At 49.0% G+C, this 15,834-nt stretch overlaps 1 protein-coding gene across 2 annotated transcripts in view; it reads right to left on the bottom strand.

Moving 5' to 3' along the window:
• LOC135549570 (rho family-interacting cell polarization regulator 2-like) overlaps positions 1-15,834 on the bottom strand; it is a 101,441-nt gene that overhangs the window by 17,170 nt on the left and 68,437 nt on the right. For both annotated transcript variants that reach the window (XM_064979648.1, XM_064979649.1), the window contains exons 7-12: positions 4,318-4,467; positions 4,069-4,132; positions 3,867-3,910; positions 3,509-3,634; positions 3,061-3,209; positions 2,007-2,136 (exon numbers count right to left, since the gene is read on the bottom strand). In XM_064979648.1, coding sequence (XP_064835720.1) covers positions 2,007-2,136; positions 3,061-3,209; positions 3,509-3,634; positions 3,867-3,910; positions 4,069-4,132; positions 4,318-4,467 — 663 coding nt within the window. The remainder of the gene's footprint in view (positions 1-2,006; positions 2,137-3,060; positions 3,210-3,508; positions 3,635-3,866; positions 3,911-4,068; positions 4,133-4,317; positions 4,468-15,834) is intronic.

The raw sequence follows: 15,834 nt of genomic DNA, 5'->3' as shown, positions 1-15,834 counted from the left end.
CAGACAGCATGCTAACAATAAGCAGGCACAGCCACACAGACAGCATGCTAACTATAAGCAGACACAGCCACACAGACAGAATGCTAACTATAAGCAGCCACACAGACAGCATGCTAACAATAAGCAGCCACACAGAGAGCATGCTAACTATCAGCAGCCACACAGACAGCATGCTAACAATAAACACCCACACAGACAGCATGCTAACTATAAGCAGCCACACAGACAGCATGCTAACAATAAGCAGCCACAGCCACACAGACAGCATGCTAACTATAAGCAGGCACAGCCACACAGACAGCATGCTAACTATAAGCAGGCACAGCCACACAGACAGCATGCTAACTATAAGCTGGCACAGCCACACAGACAGCATGCTAACAATAAGCAGGCACAGCCACACAGACAGCATGCTAACTATAAGCAGACACAGCCACACAGACAGCATGCTGACTGTAAGCAGGTACAGCCACACAGACAGCATGCTAACAATAAGCAGCCACAGCCACACAGACAGAATGCTAACTATAAGCAGCCACACAGACAGCATGCTAACAATAAGCAGCCACACAGACAGCATGCTAACAATAAGCAGCCACACAGAGAGCATGCTAACTATCAGCAGCCACACAGACAGCATGCTAACAATAAACACCCACACAGACAGCATGCTAACAATAAGCAGCCACACAGACAGCATGCTAACAATAAGCAGCCACACAGACAGAATGCTAACTATAAGCAGCCACACAGACAGCATGCTAACTATAAGCAGCCACACAGACAGCATGCTAACAATAAGCAGCCACACAGACAGCATGCTAACAATAAGCAGCCACACAGAGAGCATACTAACTATCAGCAGCCACACAGACAGCATGCTAACAATACACACCCACACAGACAGCATGCTAACAATAAGCAGCCACACAGACAGCATGCTAACAATAAGCAGCCACACAGACAGAATGCTAACTATAAGCAGCCACACAGACAGCATGCTAACTATAAGCAGCCACACAGACAGCATGCTAACAATAAGCAGCCACACAGACAGCATGCTAACAATAAGCAGCCACACAGACAGCATGCTAATGATAAGCAGCCACTCAGACAGCATGCTAACTATAAGCAGCCACACAGACAGAATGCTAAAAATAAGCAGCCACACAGACAGCATGCTAACAATAAGCAGCCACACAAACAGCATGCTAACTGTAAGCAGGCACATTCACACAGACAGCATGCTAACTATAAGCAGGCACAGCCACACAGACAGCATGCTAACAATAAGCAGCCACACAGACAGGGGGAATCGGGGCTAGCCCTAACCTAGCACACCTCAGTCACATAACCCTCCAGGCTGCACTTGGGCCTGGGTTGGAGGGAGACCAGGTCGCCAAAGGAGCGACTGCGTCTCAGCTTCTCTAACAGGGAGTTCCTCAGACCGTGGAGGAAGGACAGGCGATGCTGGGTCGGGGACAGGCGATGCTGGGTCGGGGACAGGCGATGCTGGGTCGGGGACAGGCGATGCTGGGTCGGGGACAGGCGATGCTGGGTCGGGGACAGGCGATGCTGGGTCGGGGACAGGCGATGCTGGGTCGGGGACAGGCGATACTGGGTCGGGGACAGGTGATGCTGGGTCGGGGATAGGCGATGCTGGGTCGGGGAGGGGTGCCACTTCTTTACCACACACAAAGGGAGCAGGGGAGGGAGGGGCGGGAGGAGAAACGGGTGAGTGGTGGGAGGGATGGGTGAGTTAGCGTTAGTTAGCCTTAGCATTCATAAACAGACACAAGCTGTTGGTTTCACAATCCAGTCAACACAAGGGCTGTGTTAGTGGGTTAGTGCAACGAGGAATCCTGTGTTGTGAGCAGGCTGGTGAGTGAGCAGTATGCTGCGTTATAAGACAGCAATGGGACTAGGAGTCATAGATCCTTAGATCCATACACCCACTCCCCTCCCCTATCCCACCCCGGGGAGAGGAGGCTCTGTGTGGGACTCACAAAGAAGGACTGGTCCTGGAAGGTGGGTGTCTCTGGCGTGCCCTGGCTGTAGACAGACACCCGTCTCTGCAGGGCGCTGGCCTTGCTCACGTTCCCTGAAGAGAGGTTCAGGTCTTCCACATCGAATGGACTGCATGGGGGAGAGCAGAGAGACAGTCAGAAGGGGAGAGTCCATTAGAGAACTATAAACTACTAGGTGAATTCTGCTGTAACACTGGAGCAAACACCCAGGTTCTCCAGAAGAGGGCAGCGTTACAGTATAGCTTCATCACTTAGTCAACATTAACCGATGTAACTAACCACCGTAGCATAGTGTAGTTTATAATACTTTATACAACGGGTGAATCTAAATCCTGAATGGTGATTGGTTAAAAGTGCATTCCTGCCGGTGCCTATTCCACAAGTTTCCACCAATCTATAGCGTTAAAATGCCTATTTACTCTGTTCTATCTGACTGTACAATCCACTGTCTCATCAGCCCAGGTAGGGAAGTTAGAAACTTGATCTTCACTATCAAAACCCTCCAGACATTCTCTTTATTTTAGACTAACATTTAGTTTAACAGCGGAGATTTGTATAAACCTTACTGTCTGTCTTGCTAAGTCCTAAAGAATGTTGTGTTTTGGCTACAAAAACAATAGTTTTGAAGTTGGTGTTGATGTTTTTCTGCTCCTTGAACAACAACAATAACTCCATGTGAACTTTAACCTCCTTTGATTCAGATTCAACAGTCACTAGTCACACCTTAAAAACATGTACACCTGTCAAATAGACATTTAATTAAGTCCACTTGCAACAGGGGACCCCAAACATTTTTCTTTCAGTGAAGGGGTCATAATATTTTGTAGCTTAAAAGGTAAAAACTTTTTTTTGCTACATTTGTAGGTAGAAAACAGAAACTCTGTTAATTACAACCCATCTAGCGGCTACCAGAGGTTACTGACGTATCCCCGGTTCTATGAACCAAACGTAAGTTTCTCTCGCACAACCCCATTTTCAAATCAGGCGACCCGACGTGGGGTCATGACCCCTATTTTTAGAAACGCTAACTTACAACCATGTGACCTCCAGGTTGAGTTTGATGGTTCCCAGGTCATTAACGTCTACAGCCACCACCTGAGGCATGGCCGTGAACAGATCCTTGGTCTCACAGATCACACTGCCCACCAGGATGTGAGTGGCCAGGCCCTTCAGCTCAGTCACCTGATTGGACCACAGACAGGAAGTTAGAGGTCAGATCACACTGCCCACCAGGATGTGTGGCTAGACCCTTCAGCTCTGTCACCTGATTGGACCAAAGAGATAGTTGGGACCAGGGGTCAAAGGTAATTTGGCTTCAGAACCTTTGGAAGACTGTGGTTTGCCCTCAGAAATGGTTTGACAGGGGCAGCATTCAAAATGAAATACATTGCAGATGCCTGTCAGATCCCCGCATGCCTGGGTAGGTATTTCACATATCAGCTAACCAACCGCATCATATGATATAACATTCTCATGTGTACCTTGATGTTGATGAGGTCTGTGATGAGGGGCGTGAAGACCATCTCCTCTCCATCCCAACTCTGTCTGGAGTTCACCTCTATCTTCCCCTTCAGCTTCCAGCGCTGACGCCCATACCGCATGAAGATCTGACGGAGGGGGGGAGGGAGAGAAACAGAGAGAGATGGAAGGAGGGTGGAGAGGGAGAAAGGAAGAGAGAGAGAGAGAGAGATAGATGAAAGACAAAGGAGACAGAAGTCAAGAGCCATGAAACAGTTGTTTTTATGTATTCATAATTGCCATTTTGGAGCCAGTCTGCAGATTGGGAAAGACACAGTTGTCTACTTCTGATGTAGAGAAGGCCTCATTCATATAACTCACCTCATACTGGTCTCCTGGACAGAGACGAGCAAAACCAGCAAGACCTGAAGTGAGAGAGGAATGGAGAGCGTGGAAGGGGGGCAGAGAGAGAGAGACAGAGAGAGTGAAAGAGAGGTGAAGAGATACTCATTGCTTGTTTGTCTCCAGTTTTCCCTACGAGATGCCTCTACTCTAACGGCTGTCCCACTGGCCTTAGTCTTACCTTTCATTTTTATATGGAACTCCCCCAGCATGTTCTCCAGCTCCCCCTCTAACGTGCTCATATTCTGGGGAGGAAGGGAGAATGATCAGCACAAAAACAAACAAAAAAACAGGAGACAAACCAAACCCATTCATCAAACTTTGACATCGGGCACCAGAACTGTGTTTGATCTCAGTGGGTGATCCGTATGGTGCCGGTGAATGGCCTGATGATTACAACGTATAGTTGTGTATGCGCGTGGATCCACACCTCTGTGTACTCCTTGTATCTGCGGTTGACCTCTGACATGCTCTCTCTGGTGGCCTTGGTGGAGGGAGATGCAGAGAAGGCCTGCTTCATCTTACTGGCTCCCTCCCTCAGCCTGCGCTGGATACAGAATGCCTCATACAGCTCATCCACCTACAGGGGACACAGAGGGTCATAGTTCAAATCGATACACCGTAGCATAGAGAGGGTTACACACTTAGACATGTAGAAAGTACAGAGAGCAGAGGCTTATAGTCTTAAAATACACAACAAAGAGAGGGCTACATATTATTAACCTATAATAAAGTATGCCTTTCACAAACACACTTACTCTACACGTTCTGTACCGATCATGCAATAACGGTCTGGGAAGCCTGTGATGTTCCATTCAGTGTAAACAGAAGCCCTGGGCCTGAAACAAGCTTGTGATGTTCCATTCAGCGTTAACAGAAGCCCTGGGCCTGAAACAAGCTTGTGATGTTCCATTCAGTGTAAACAGAAGCCCTGGGCTTGAAACAAGCTTGTGATGTTCCATTCAGCGTTAACAGAAGCCCTGGGCCTGAAACAAGCTTGTGATGTTCCATTCAGCGTTAACAGAAGCCCTGGGCCTGAAACAAGCTTGTGATGTTCCATTCAGCGTTAACAGAAGCCCTGGGCCTGAAACAAGCTTGTGATGTTCCATTCAGCGTTAACAGAAGCCCTGGGCCTGAAACAAGCTTGTGATGTTCCATTCAGTGTAAACAGAAGCCCTGGGCCTGAAACAAGCCTGTGATGTTCCATTCAGTGTAAACAGAAGCCCTGGGCCTGAAACAAGCTTGTGATGTTCCATTCAGTGTAAACAGAAGCCCTGGGCCTGAAACAAGCTTGTGATGTTCCATTCAGTGTAAACAGAAGCCCTGGGCCTGAAACAAGCCTGTGATGTTCCATTCAGCGTTAACAGAAGCCCTGGGCCTGAAACAAGCTTGTGATGTTCCATTCAGCGTTAACAGAAGCCCTGGGCCTGAAACAAGCCTGTGATGTTCCATTCAGCGTTAACAGAAGCCCTGGGCCTGAAACAAGCCTGTGATGTTCCATTCAGCGTTAACAGAAGCCCTGGGCCTGAAACAAGCCTGTGATGTTCCATTCAGCGTTAACAGAAGCCCCGGGCCTGAAACAAGCTTGTGATGTTCCATTCAGCGTTAACAGAAGCCCCGGGCCTGAAACAAGCTTGTGATGTTCCATTCAGCGTTAACAGAAGCCCTGGGCCTGAAACAAGCCTGTGATGTTCCATTCAGCGTTAACAGAAGCCCTGGGCCTGAAACAAGCTTGTGATGTTCCATTCAGCGTTAACAGAAGCCCTGGGCCTGAAACAAGCCTGTGATGTTCCATTCAGCGTTAACAGAAGCCCCGGGCCTGAAACAAGCCTGTGATGTTCCATTCAGCGTTAACAGAAGCCCTGGGCCTGAAACAAGCCTGTGATGTTCCATTCAGCGTTAACAGAAGCCCTGGGCCTGAAACAAGCTTGTGATGTTCCATTCAGCGTTAACAGAAGCCCTGGGCCTGAAACAAGCTTGTGATGTTCCATTCAGCGTTAACAGAAGCCCTGGGCCTGAAACAAGCTTGTGATGTTCCATTCAGCGTTAACAGAAGCCCTGGGCCTGAAACAAGCCTGTGATGTTCCATTCAGCGTTAACAGAAGCCCTGGGCCTGAAACAAGCTTGTGATGTTCCATTCAGTGTAAACAGAAGCCCTGGGCCTGAAACAAGCTTGTGATGTTCCATTCAGCGTTAACAGAAGCCCTGGGCCTGAAACAAGCTTGTGATGTTCCATTCAGTGTAAACAGAAGCCCTGGGCCTGAAACAAGCTTGTGATGTTCCATTCAGCGTTAACAGAAGCCCTGGGCCTGAAACAAGCTTGTGATGTTCCATTCAGTGTAAACAGAAGCCCTGGGCCTGAAACAAGCGTACAAATCTAATCCATCCTCCCTCTTACATAAAGATACTAAATATTCAGCATGCAGATGAATGATCATTTTCTAGAATGCTGCGGTGGCTACCTGAGGGACTTCCGGGGAAGGCTGATTACCATGTCTGGCAGAATGATGTCTCAAACCCAACCCAGAGTCTCAAACCCTTTATCATAGATTTACACATTTAGATCACAACACACTGACCGACATCCCCCTTCATATGAACTATGCTAAACCCATGGACTGAGGAGAGAAAGGGGGATAGAGAAAGACAGCTGGCAAGGACTTCAACATGACAGCAGAACATAATGCCCAGGCTGTGAGCAGTGCAACAAGCCCAACCCCCACTATTACACCCCCCCCAAGCCCCATCCTGTGATCTAAGCAGTATGTATCAGAGGCTCAACATGCTCTGCTCACACCTACTGTGATGGTCCGGGCCAAAACCACACGATAACAATACTAGACACTATGGAACACAAAGATTTTACTATCTAATCCTGGAAAATACAAGGACTGAGGTCACCTGCCTTTGGCCTAAAGAACCGGAACCCAGTCTTCATCAAATAAATTGGAAATACAGACATTGTCATCTTACAAGAAACATGGTTTAAAGGAGACGGACCCACTGGTTGCTCTCTATTTTACAGAGAGCTGGTAGTACCATCCACCAAACGACCAGGTGTGAAACAGAGAAGAGACTCAGGGGGTATGTAATTTGGTATAGAGCAGACCTAACCCACTCTATTAAATTAGTCAAAACAGGAATATTTTACATTTGGCTAGAAATTAATAAGGAAATCTCAACAGAGAAAAATGTCCTCCTGTGTGCTACCTATATCCCCCCAATAGAATCCCCTTACTTTAAGAATGACAGCTTCTCCATCCTAGAGGGGTAGATCAACAATTTCCAGGCCCAGGGACATGTACTAGTCTGTGGCGACCTAAATGCCAAAGCCGGACAAGAACCTGACACCCTCAGCATACAGGGACAAACACCTACCTGGAGGTGACAGCATTCCCTCCCCCATATGCCCCCTTAGACACAGCTATGACAAAACAACCAATGAAAACAGGTCACAACTCCTGCAGCTCTGTCCTACGCTGGGTCTGTACATAGTCAAGGGTAGGCTTCGATGAGACTCCTTTAGTAGGTACACCCACAGCTCATCCCTTGACAGTAATATAGGTTACTTTATCACTGACCTCAACCCAGAGTCTCTCAGAGTGTTCACAGTCAGCCCGCTGACACCCCTATTAGACCACAGAAAAATCACAGTCTACTTGAACAAAGCTGTTTGCTGATGACCTGGTGCTGCTGTCCCCAACCAAGGAGGGCCTACAGCATCGCCTAGATCTTCTGCACAGATTCTGACAGACCTGGGCCCTGACAGACCTGGGCTGGGTCCTGACAGACCTGGGTCCTGACAGACCTGGGCCCTGACAGACCTGGGCCCTGACAGACCTGGGCTGGGTCCTGACAGACCTGGGCCCTGACAGTAAATCTCAGGAAGACAAAAATAAAGGTGATCTGTAAAAGGTCCGGTTGCCAGGACAACAAATACAAATTCTACCTACACACCGTTGCCTTAGAGCACACAAAAAAAAACAATAAATACCTCGGGCTAAACATCAACGCCACAGGTAACTTCCACAAAACTGTGAATGATCTGAGAGACAAGGCAAGAAGGGCCTTCCTTCTACACCATCAAAAGGAACATAAAATTCAACATACAAATTAGGGCCTGGGTAAAAATGCTTGTATCAGTTATAGAACTCATTGCCCTTTATGGTTGTGAGGTCTGGGGTCCGCTCACCAACCAAGAATTCACAAAATGAGACAAACACCAAATTGAGACTCCGCATGCAGAATATCTGAAAAAACATCCTCTCTGTACAACGTAAAACACCAAATAATGCATGCAGAGCAGAATTAGGCCGATACCTAATTCTAGTGGTTAGTGGTTAGAGCGTTGGACTAGTAACCGGAAGGTTGCAAGTTCAACCCCCCGAGCTGACAAGGTACAAATCTGTCGTTCTGCCCCTGAACAGGCAGTTAACCCACTGTTCCCAGGCTGTCATTGAAAATAAGAATTTGTTCTTAACTGACTTGCCTAGTTAAATAAAGGTAAAATAAAAATAAAAATCCAGAAAAGAGCCGTAAATTTGACAACCACCTAAAAGGAAGCGATTCACAAACCTTCCATAACAAAGCCATCACCTACAGAGAGATGAACCTGGAGAAGAGTCCCCTAAGCAAGCTGGTCCTCTGTTCACAAACACACCCCACAGAGCCACAGGACAGCAACACAACTAGAGCCAACCAAATCATGAGAAAACAAAAAGATAATTACTTGACACATTGGAAAGAATTAACAAAAAACAGAGCAAACTGGAATGCTATTTGGCCCTACACAGGGAGTACTCAGTGGCAGAACACCTGACCACTGTGACTGACCCAAACTTAAGGAAAGCTATGACTATGTACAGACTCAGTGAGCACAGCCTTGCTATTGAGAGAGGCCGCCGTAGGCAAACCTGGCTCTCAAGAGAAGACAGGCTATGTGCACACAGCCCACAAAATGAGGTGGAAACTGAGCTGCACTTCCTAACCTCCTGCCAAATGTATGACCATATTAGAGAGACATATTTCCCTCAGATTACGCAGACCCACAAAGAATTCTAAAACAAATCCAATTTTGATTAACTCCCATATCTATGGGGGTGAAATACCACAGTGTGCCATCACAGCAGCAAGATTTGTGACCTGTTGCCACAAGAAAAGGGCAACCAGTGAAGAACAAACACCATTCTAAAATACAACCTGTTTACTTTGATTTATTTTCCCTTTTATACGTGAACTATTTTCACATCATTACAACACAACATACTGACATTTGAAATGTGTCTATTCATTTTAAACTTGTGTTTAATGTTTACTGTTTATTTCACTTTTGTTCATTATCTATTTAACTTGCTTTGACAATGTAAACATGTGTTTCCCATGTCAATAAAGCCTCTTAAATTGAATTGAATTGCAGGAGGAAACAGAGGAAAACAGAGGTGAAGAGAGAATGAGAGAGAGAGAGTGAGAGAGGGTGAGAGAGAGTGAGAGAGGGTGAGAGAGAGTGAGAGAGAGTGAGAGGGTGAGAGAGTGAGAGAGAGGGTGAGAGAGGGTGAGAGAGGGTGAGAGAGAGTGAGAGAGAGTGAGAGAGAGTGAGAGAGAGAGAAAGAGGATGACAGAAAGAGCGGTGTAAATGGGGCCTGTTGAATACCTCCACAGTGTAAATGGGGCCTGTTGAATACCTCCACAGTGTAAATAGGGCCTGTTGAATACCTCCACAGTGTAAATGGGGCCTGTTGAATACCTCCACAGTGTAAATAGGGCCTGTTGAATAACTCCACAGTGTAAATGGGGCCTGTTGAATACCTCCACAGTGTAAATAGGGCCTGTTGAATACCTCCACAGTGTAAATATGGCCTGTTGAATACATCCACAGTGTAAATAGGGCCTGTTGAATACCTCCACAGTGTAAATAGGGCCTGTTGAATACCTCCACAGTGTAAATGGGGCCTGTTGAATACCTCCACAGTGTAAATAGGGCCTGTTGAATACCTCCACAGTGTAAATGGGGCCTGTTGAATACCTCCACAGTGTAAATAGGGCCTGTTGAATAACTCCACAGTGTAAATGGGGCCTGTTGAATACCTCCACAGTGTAAATGGGGCCTGTTGAATACCTCCACAGTGTAAATAGGGCCTGTTGAATACCTCCACAGTGTAAATAGGGCCTGTTGAATACCTCCACAGTGTAAATGGGGCCTGTTGAATACCTCCACAGTGTAAATAGGGCCTGTTGAATACCTCCACGGTGTAAATAGGGCCTGTTGAATACCTCCACAGTGTAAATGGGGCCTGCGGGGCAGCAGACAGCGTTTAGCGATCGTTGGCATGCCGACTGAGTTCAGTCTGCACCGCCAGCACTGTCTAATACCCACACACCCAGCAGAATGATGGATAGAAATACACTGTGGTGGGCCAGCATTAATCCACGTGGGAGGAGAGGAAGACAGAGAGACAGACAGAATAGATGGAGAGTGAGGGGAGGAGAGGAAGACAGAGAGACAAACAGAATAGATGGAGAGTGAGGGGAGGAGAGCGTACATGTGTGCGAGAGAGAGAGCCAACTAACATAAGCCAACTCTCTCTCCATCCACCCTCCCTCTGCCTGTGGTGTGTTATGATAGTGATTTTATAATGTGATGACTTCCCTACTGTACTGAGACCGTACTGAGACTACCGACACTGTACTCTACTGTAACCGTCTGGCAGGCATAAACAAACACCTGGAGCAAAATCAAAAGGAAATATTCAGGTGTTGCCGTGGAGCTCAGTGAGATATTGATGCATAGCAGTCTTTAAGGTTCTCTTTAGGGGAAACAGAGGAGGGAAATGGGCCAATCGCATCCCAACGTCTTGACAATCACAGCAGCCACAGCAGGTGGTGGAGGGGGAGGAGGACAATAAGCTAGATTCATTTAGCAGGACAATAGCAAGGATGGATGATGATGATGATGATGATGATGATGATGATGATGTGATAATGTGAGGTTCTGGCAGTTCAGTGGATATGTCAGGTTTGGATAATAAGAGAGAGAAACCCCACCCTGTCCCAGCATCCCTGATAGCATCATCCACCCGACCCGACCCGACCCAACCCCACCACAACACCCCCACACTACCCTCACTCCCCTACCCCGCCCATCCCTGTCTGTGGAATGTGGTGGACTATTTATTTGGGTGCAGCGGGAACTGTACAGCTCGTAAGCATACACCTTAACCACAATTATTATTCTCCTCTCTCTGGAAAGAGCTCAGTTAGAGAGAGGAGAAAGGGCCGAGTCAGAGAGAGAGAGGAGAAAGGGCCGAGTCAGAGAGAGAGAGGAGAAAGGGCCGAGTCAGAGAGAGAGAGGAGAAAGGGCCGAGTCAGAGAGAGAGAGGAGAAAGGGCCGAGTCAGAGAGAGAGAGGAGAAAGGGCCGAGTCAGCGAGCGAGAGGAGAAAGGGCCGAGTCAGCGAGCGAGAGGAGAAAGGGCCGAGTCAGCGAGCGAGAGGAGAAAGGGCCGAGTCAGCGAGCGAGAGGAGAAAGGGCCGAGTCAGCGAGCGAGAGGAGAAAGGGCCGAGTCAGAGAGCGAGAGGAGAAAGGGCCGAGTCAGAGAGCGAGAGGAGAAAGGGCCGAGTCAGAGAGCGAGAGGAGAAAGGGCCGAGTCAGAGAGCGAGAGGAGAAAGGGCCGAGTCAGAGCGAGAGGAGAAAGGGCCGAGTCAGAGAGAGGAGAAAGGGCCGAGTCAGAGAGAGGAGAAAGGGCCGAGTCAGAGAGAGGAGAAAGGAGGCGATTCAGAGAGAGGAGAAAGGGCCGAGTCAGAGAGAGAGGAGAAAGGGACGAGTCAGAGAGAGAGGAGAAAGGGCCGAGTCAGAGAGAGAGGAGAAAGGGCCGAGTCAGAGAGAGAGGAGAAAGGGCCGAGTCAGAGAGAGGAGAAAGGGCCGAGTCAGAGAGAGAGGAGAAAGGGCCGAATCAGAGAGAGAGGAGAAAGAGAAGAATCAGAGAGAGAGGAGAAAGTGCTGAGTCAGAGAGAGAGGAGAAAGTGCTGAGTCAGAGAGAGAGGAGAAAGTGCTGAGTCAGAGAGACGAGAAAGGGCTGAGTCAGAGAGAGGAGAAAGGGCCGAGTCAGAGAGAGAGGAGAAAGGGCCGAGTCAGAGAGAGAGGAGAAAGGGCTGAGTCAGAGAGAGAGGAGAAAGTTGGAGCTAAAAACACCTGCAATAACATCTGTAAATCTGTGCACGCGACCATTAACCTTTGATTTTTATCTACTTTCTCCTGAATCATGAGATTAATTCAATCAAATAGTTTAATTCATTCTAACAATGAAGTCCCATGTCAATTAACTCTCTATAACAATGTCACAAAGTTATTTGAGCTATATAAAGTTAAGCGATTGCAGAGGGGGAGAGTGAAGTAACCAGACCCTCTGTGCCAACTTTACCCTATAGGATTCAGGTCACCAAGTGGTATCTGATGAATGGGGACTTGGTGGAGTGGGCAGAGACAGACAGCCGCTGGTGTCAGTTAGTCTAAGGTGGGATGCCTGCTGGTGTCAGTCAGTCTAAGGTGGGATGCCTGCTGGTGTCAGTCAGTATAAGGTGGGATGCCTGCTGGTGTCAGTCAGTATAAGGTGGGATGCCTGCTGGTGTCAGTCAGTATAAGGTGGGATGCCTGCTGGTGTCAGTCAGTATAAGGTGGGATGCCTGCTGGTGTCAGTCAGTCTAAGGTGGGATGCCTGCTGGTGTCAGTCAGTATAAGATGGGATGCCTGCACTGCTGTTGCAGGGGAGAAACAATGACACTGCATTACTCTACCACCATTAGACTCTACTACCATTCTTCGACTCTACTACCATTCTTCGACTCTACTACCATTCTTCGACTCTACTACCATTCTTCGACTCTACTACCATTCTTCGACTCTACTACCATTAGACTGTACTATTCATTCTCATGTCCTAGACCAGAAGGAGGAAGGCAAACATAGTATTGGCAGTTCACATGATTTTAGTTTGATTGATTTTCTTTTAAATCTGTGGTAATGTCACTTTAAGGAAGTTCTTTAAGTGTTTTTAAAGAGTTCTCAGTGGGAAAGCCTCTCTAGAGATTGTGATAATGTAACACCATCTTTCTGGGCCTGAGGATGTAGCTCTGTGTCATCCTCCTCCCCCCACCCATCGCCCCAGGAAATGAAGGACAGGGTGACTGGGCAGGCTTTTCTAAATGGAGACTGTAGTGAAAACACTGTGTTGGGCTGATTGGCTGAATAAGGAAACAACACATTCTGTGGGCTCCACTGCTCACACCCTGAAAGAGGGACACGCACCCACGTAAACACACACACGGTGCAACAGCAGCTGAGGCAGGCTGGCAGGCACACACACACACACACACACACACACACACACACACACACACACACACACACACACACACACACACACACACACACACACACACACACACACACACACACACACACACACACACACACACACACACACACACACACACACACACACACAGAGCTAGCAATAGAAGGACAAACTCTATTCACAAGTGTGTCTTTAACCTTCTGTGGCTTTCGTCCTCTTAGGTTTGAAGAGGAACTCACTAAAAGTAGATTTAACCCACAAACAAACCCCAAACATCATCAAGAAAGAGAGAGGACCCAGAGATGACCCAGAGGATATGTCTTTAACCAACCAACATCCAAACCAAAATATAATTCTAATGTATCACACGCACACATAAGTTGACCTGCATGTCATGGACTAAGAAAGACTAAAGGAAATCCTCTTACATTGTGTTTATCATCTGAGTGTGGATCTACTCTTCCTCTCTCCATTACACCCGGGACCAGCAGAGATAAGGCCTGCAGCCACGTCATGTAGTACTCCCTCAGGGGAGGGGACGATCAGAGAACAGGCGGATAGGCCCGGATCCCAAACAAACAGACAGACAACTTGAGGGACCTGAACTACTAGCATCATAGGGAACAGAATTTCACCTAGATAATGTATAATAATATCTATAAAACGCTCAATAAATTATTAGACAACTGCATCTCATGTGCATTGGCATAACCTTCACACATTACATTTTCTCATGAATAATTTCTTATTAAAGACTTTAAAAGTATAATTTCATTTAAAGTGTGACCCTCTATATGCAAATAGTATGTCTGTCTGTGGGAAACAGTTTATTCATGAATAAGCCAACTCCAAGGGAGGAGGGGCTGTGCCAGGCCAGGCTGTCTGAGGTAGCTCGGGCCATGTGGCACAGGCCTCTGTCTGAGGTAGCTCGGGGCCATGTGGCACAGGCCTCTGTCTGAGGTAGCTCGGGGCCATGTGGCACAGGCCAGGCTGTCTGAGGTAGCTCGGGCCATGTGGCACAGGCCTCTGTCTGAGGTAGCTCGGGCCATGTGGCACAGGCCAGGCTGTCTGAGGTAGCTCGGGGCCATGTGGCACAGGCCTCTGTCTGAGGTAGCTCGGGCCATGTGGCACAGGCCAGGCTGTCTGAGGTAGCTCGGGCCATGTGGCACAGGCCTCTGTCTGAGGTAGCTCGGGCCATGTGGCACAGGCCAGGCTGTCTGAGGTAGCTCGGGGCCATGTGGCACAGGCCTCTGTCTGAGGTAGCTCGGGCCATGTGGCACAGGCCAGGCTGTCTGAGGTAGCTCGGGGCCATGTGGCACAGGTCTCTGTCTGAGGTAGCTCGGGGCCATGTGGCACAGGCCAGGCTGTCTGAGGTAGCTCGGGGCCATGTGGCACAGGCCTCTGTCTGAGGTAGCTCGGGGCCATGTGGCACAGGCCTCTGTCTGAGGTAGCTCGTGGCCATGTGGCACAGGCCTCTGTCTGAGGTAGCTCGGGGCCATGTGGCACAGGCCTCTGTCTGAGGTAGCTCGGGGCCATGTGGCACAGGCCAGGCTGTCTGAGGTAGCTCGGGGCCATGTGGCACAGGCCAGGCTGTCTGAGGTAGCTCGGGGCCATGTGGCACAGGCCTCTGTCTGAGGTAGCTCGGGGCCATGTGGCACAGGTCTCTGTCTGAGGTAGCTCGGGGCCATGTGGCACAGGCCTCTGTCTGAGGTAGCTCGGGGCCATGTGGCACAGGCCAGGCTGTCTGAGGTAGCTCGGGGCCATGTGGCACAGGCCAGGCTGTCTGAGGTAGCTCGGGGCCATGTGGCACAGGCCTCTGTCTGAGGTAGCTCGTGGCCATGTGGCACAGGCCTCTGTCTGAGGTAGCTCGGGGCCATGTGGCACAGGCACAGGCCTCTGTCTGAGGTAGCTCGGGGCCATGTGGCACAGGCCTCTGTCTGAGGTAGCTCGGGGCCATGTGGCACAGGTCTCTGTCTGAGGTAGCTCAGGGCCATGTGGCACAGGCCTCTGTCTGAGGTAGCTCGGGGCCATGTGGCACAGGCCAGGCTGTCTGAGGTAGCTCGGGGCCATGTGGCACAGGCCTCTGTCTGAGGTAGCTCGTGGCCATGTGGCACAGGCTTCTGTCTGAGGTAGCTCGGGGCCATGTGGCACAGGCCTCTGTCTGAGGTAGCTGTCTGTGGCCTCTGTCTGTGGAGGAGGGGACATGTGTTGGGTGACAGGGGGACAGAGACACCACGACATCAACCTGACCAGTGATGTAGTCCTCACACACACTCACAAATACGGACACACACGTACTGAAAGAGAATAGGAGGTGCCTGGAAGTCACAGCTTTTCTGGCCTTCAATATCTTGCCCTCATCGCTCTAATGAGGGCTAGGCAGTACCGGTGAGCAGACACAAGCACGCACACACACACACGCACGCACACACACACACACACCTAAGCAAGGCAACATCACAGGGCTGATTCATACCACCTGCTCTCCAATTACACTTCTCATCTGCAGACAGGGCAGGCATCACTTTGGACTGCCTGATGTGTAGAAGAAAGGACACAGGGATGGTTGTGCGTCATTCACAGCCTCTCATCTCTGATAG

The sequence above is a fragment of the Oncorhynchus masou genome, chromosome 12, assembly GCF_036934945.1.
Source record: "Oncorhynchus masou masou isolate Uvic2021 chromosome 12, UVic_Omas_1.1, whole genome shotgun sequence".
NCBI classification, from domain to species: domain Eukaryota; kingdom Metazoa; phylum Chordata; class Actinopteri; order Salmoniformes; family Salmonidae; genus Oncorhynchus; species Oncorhynchus masou.
This window is presented reverse-complemented; position numbering and strand designations above follow the sequence as displayed.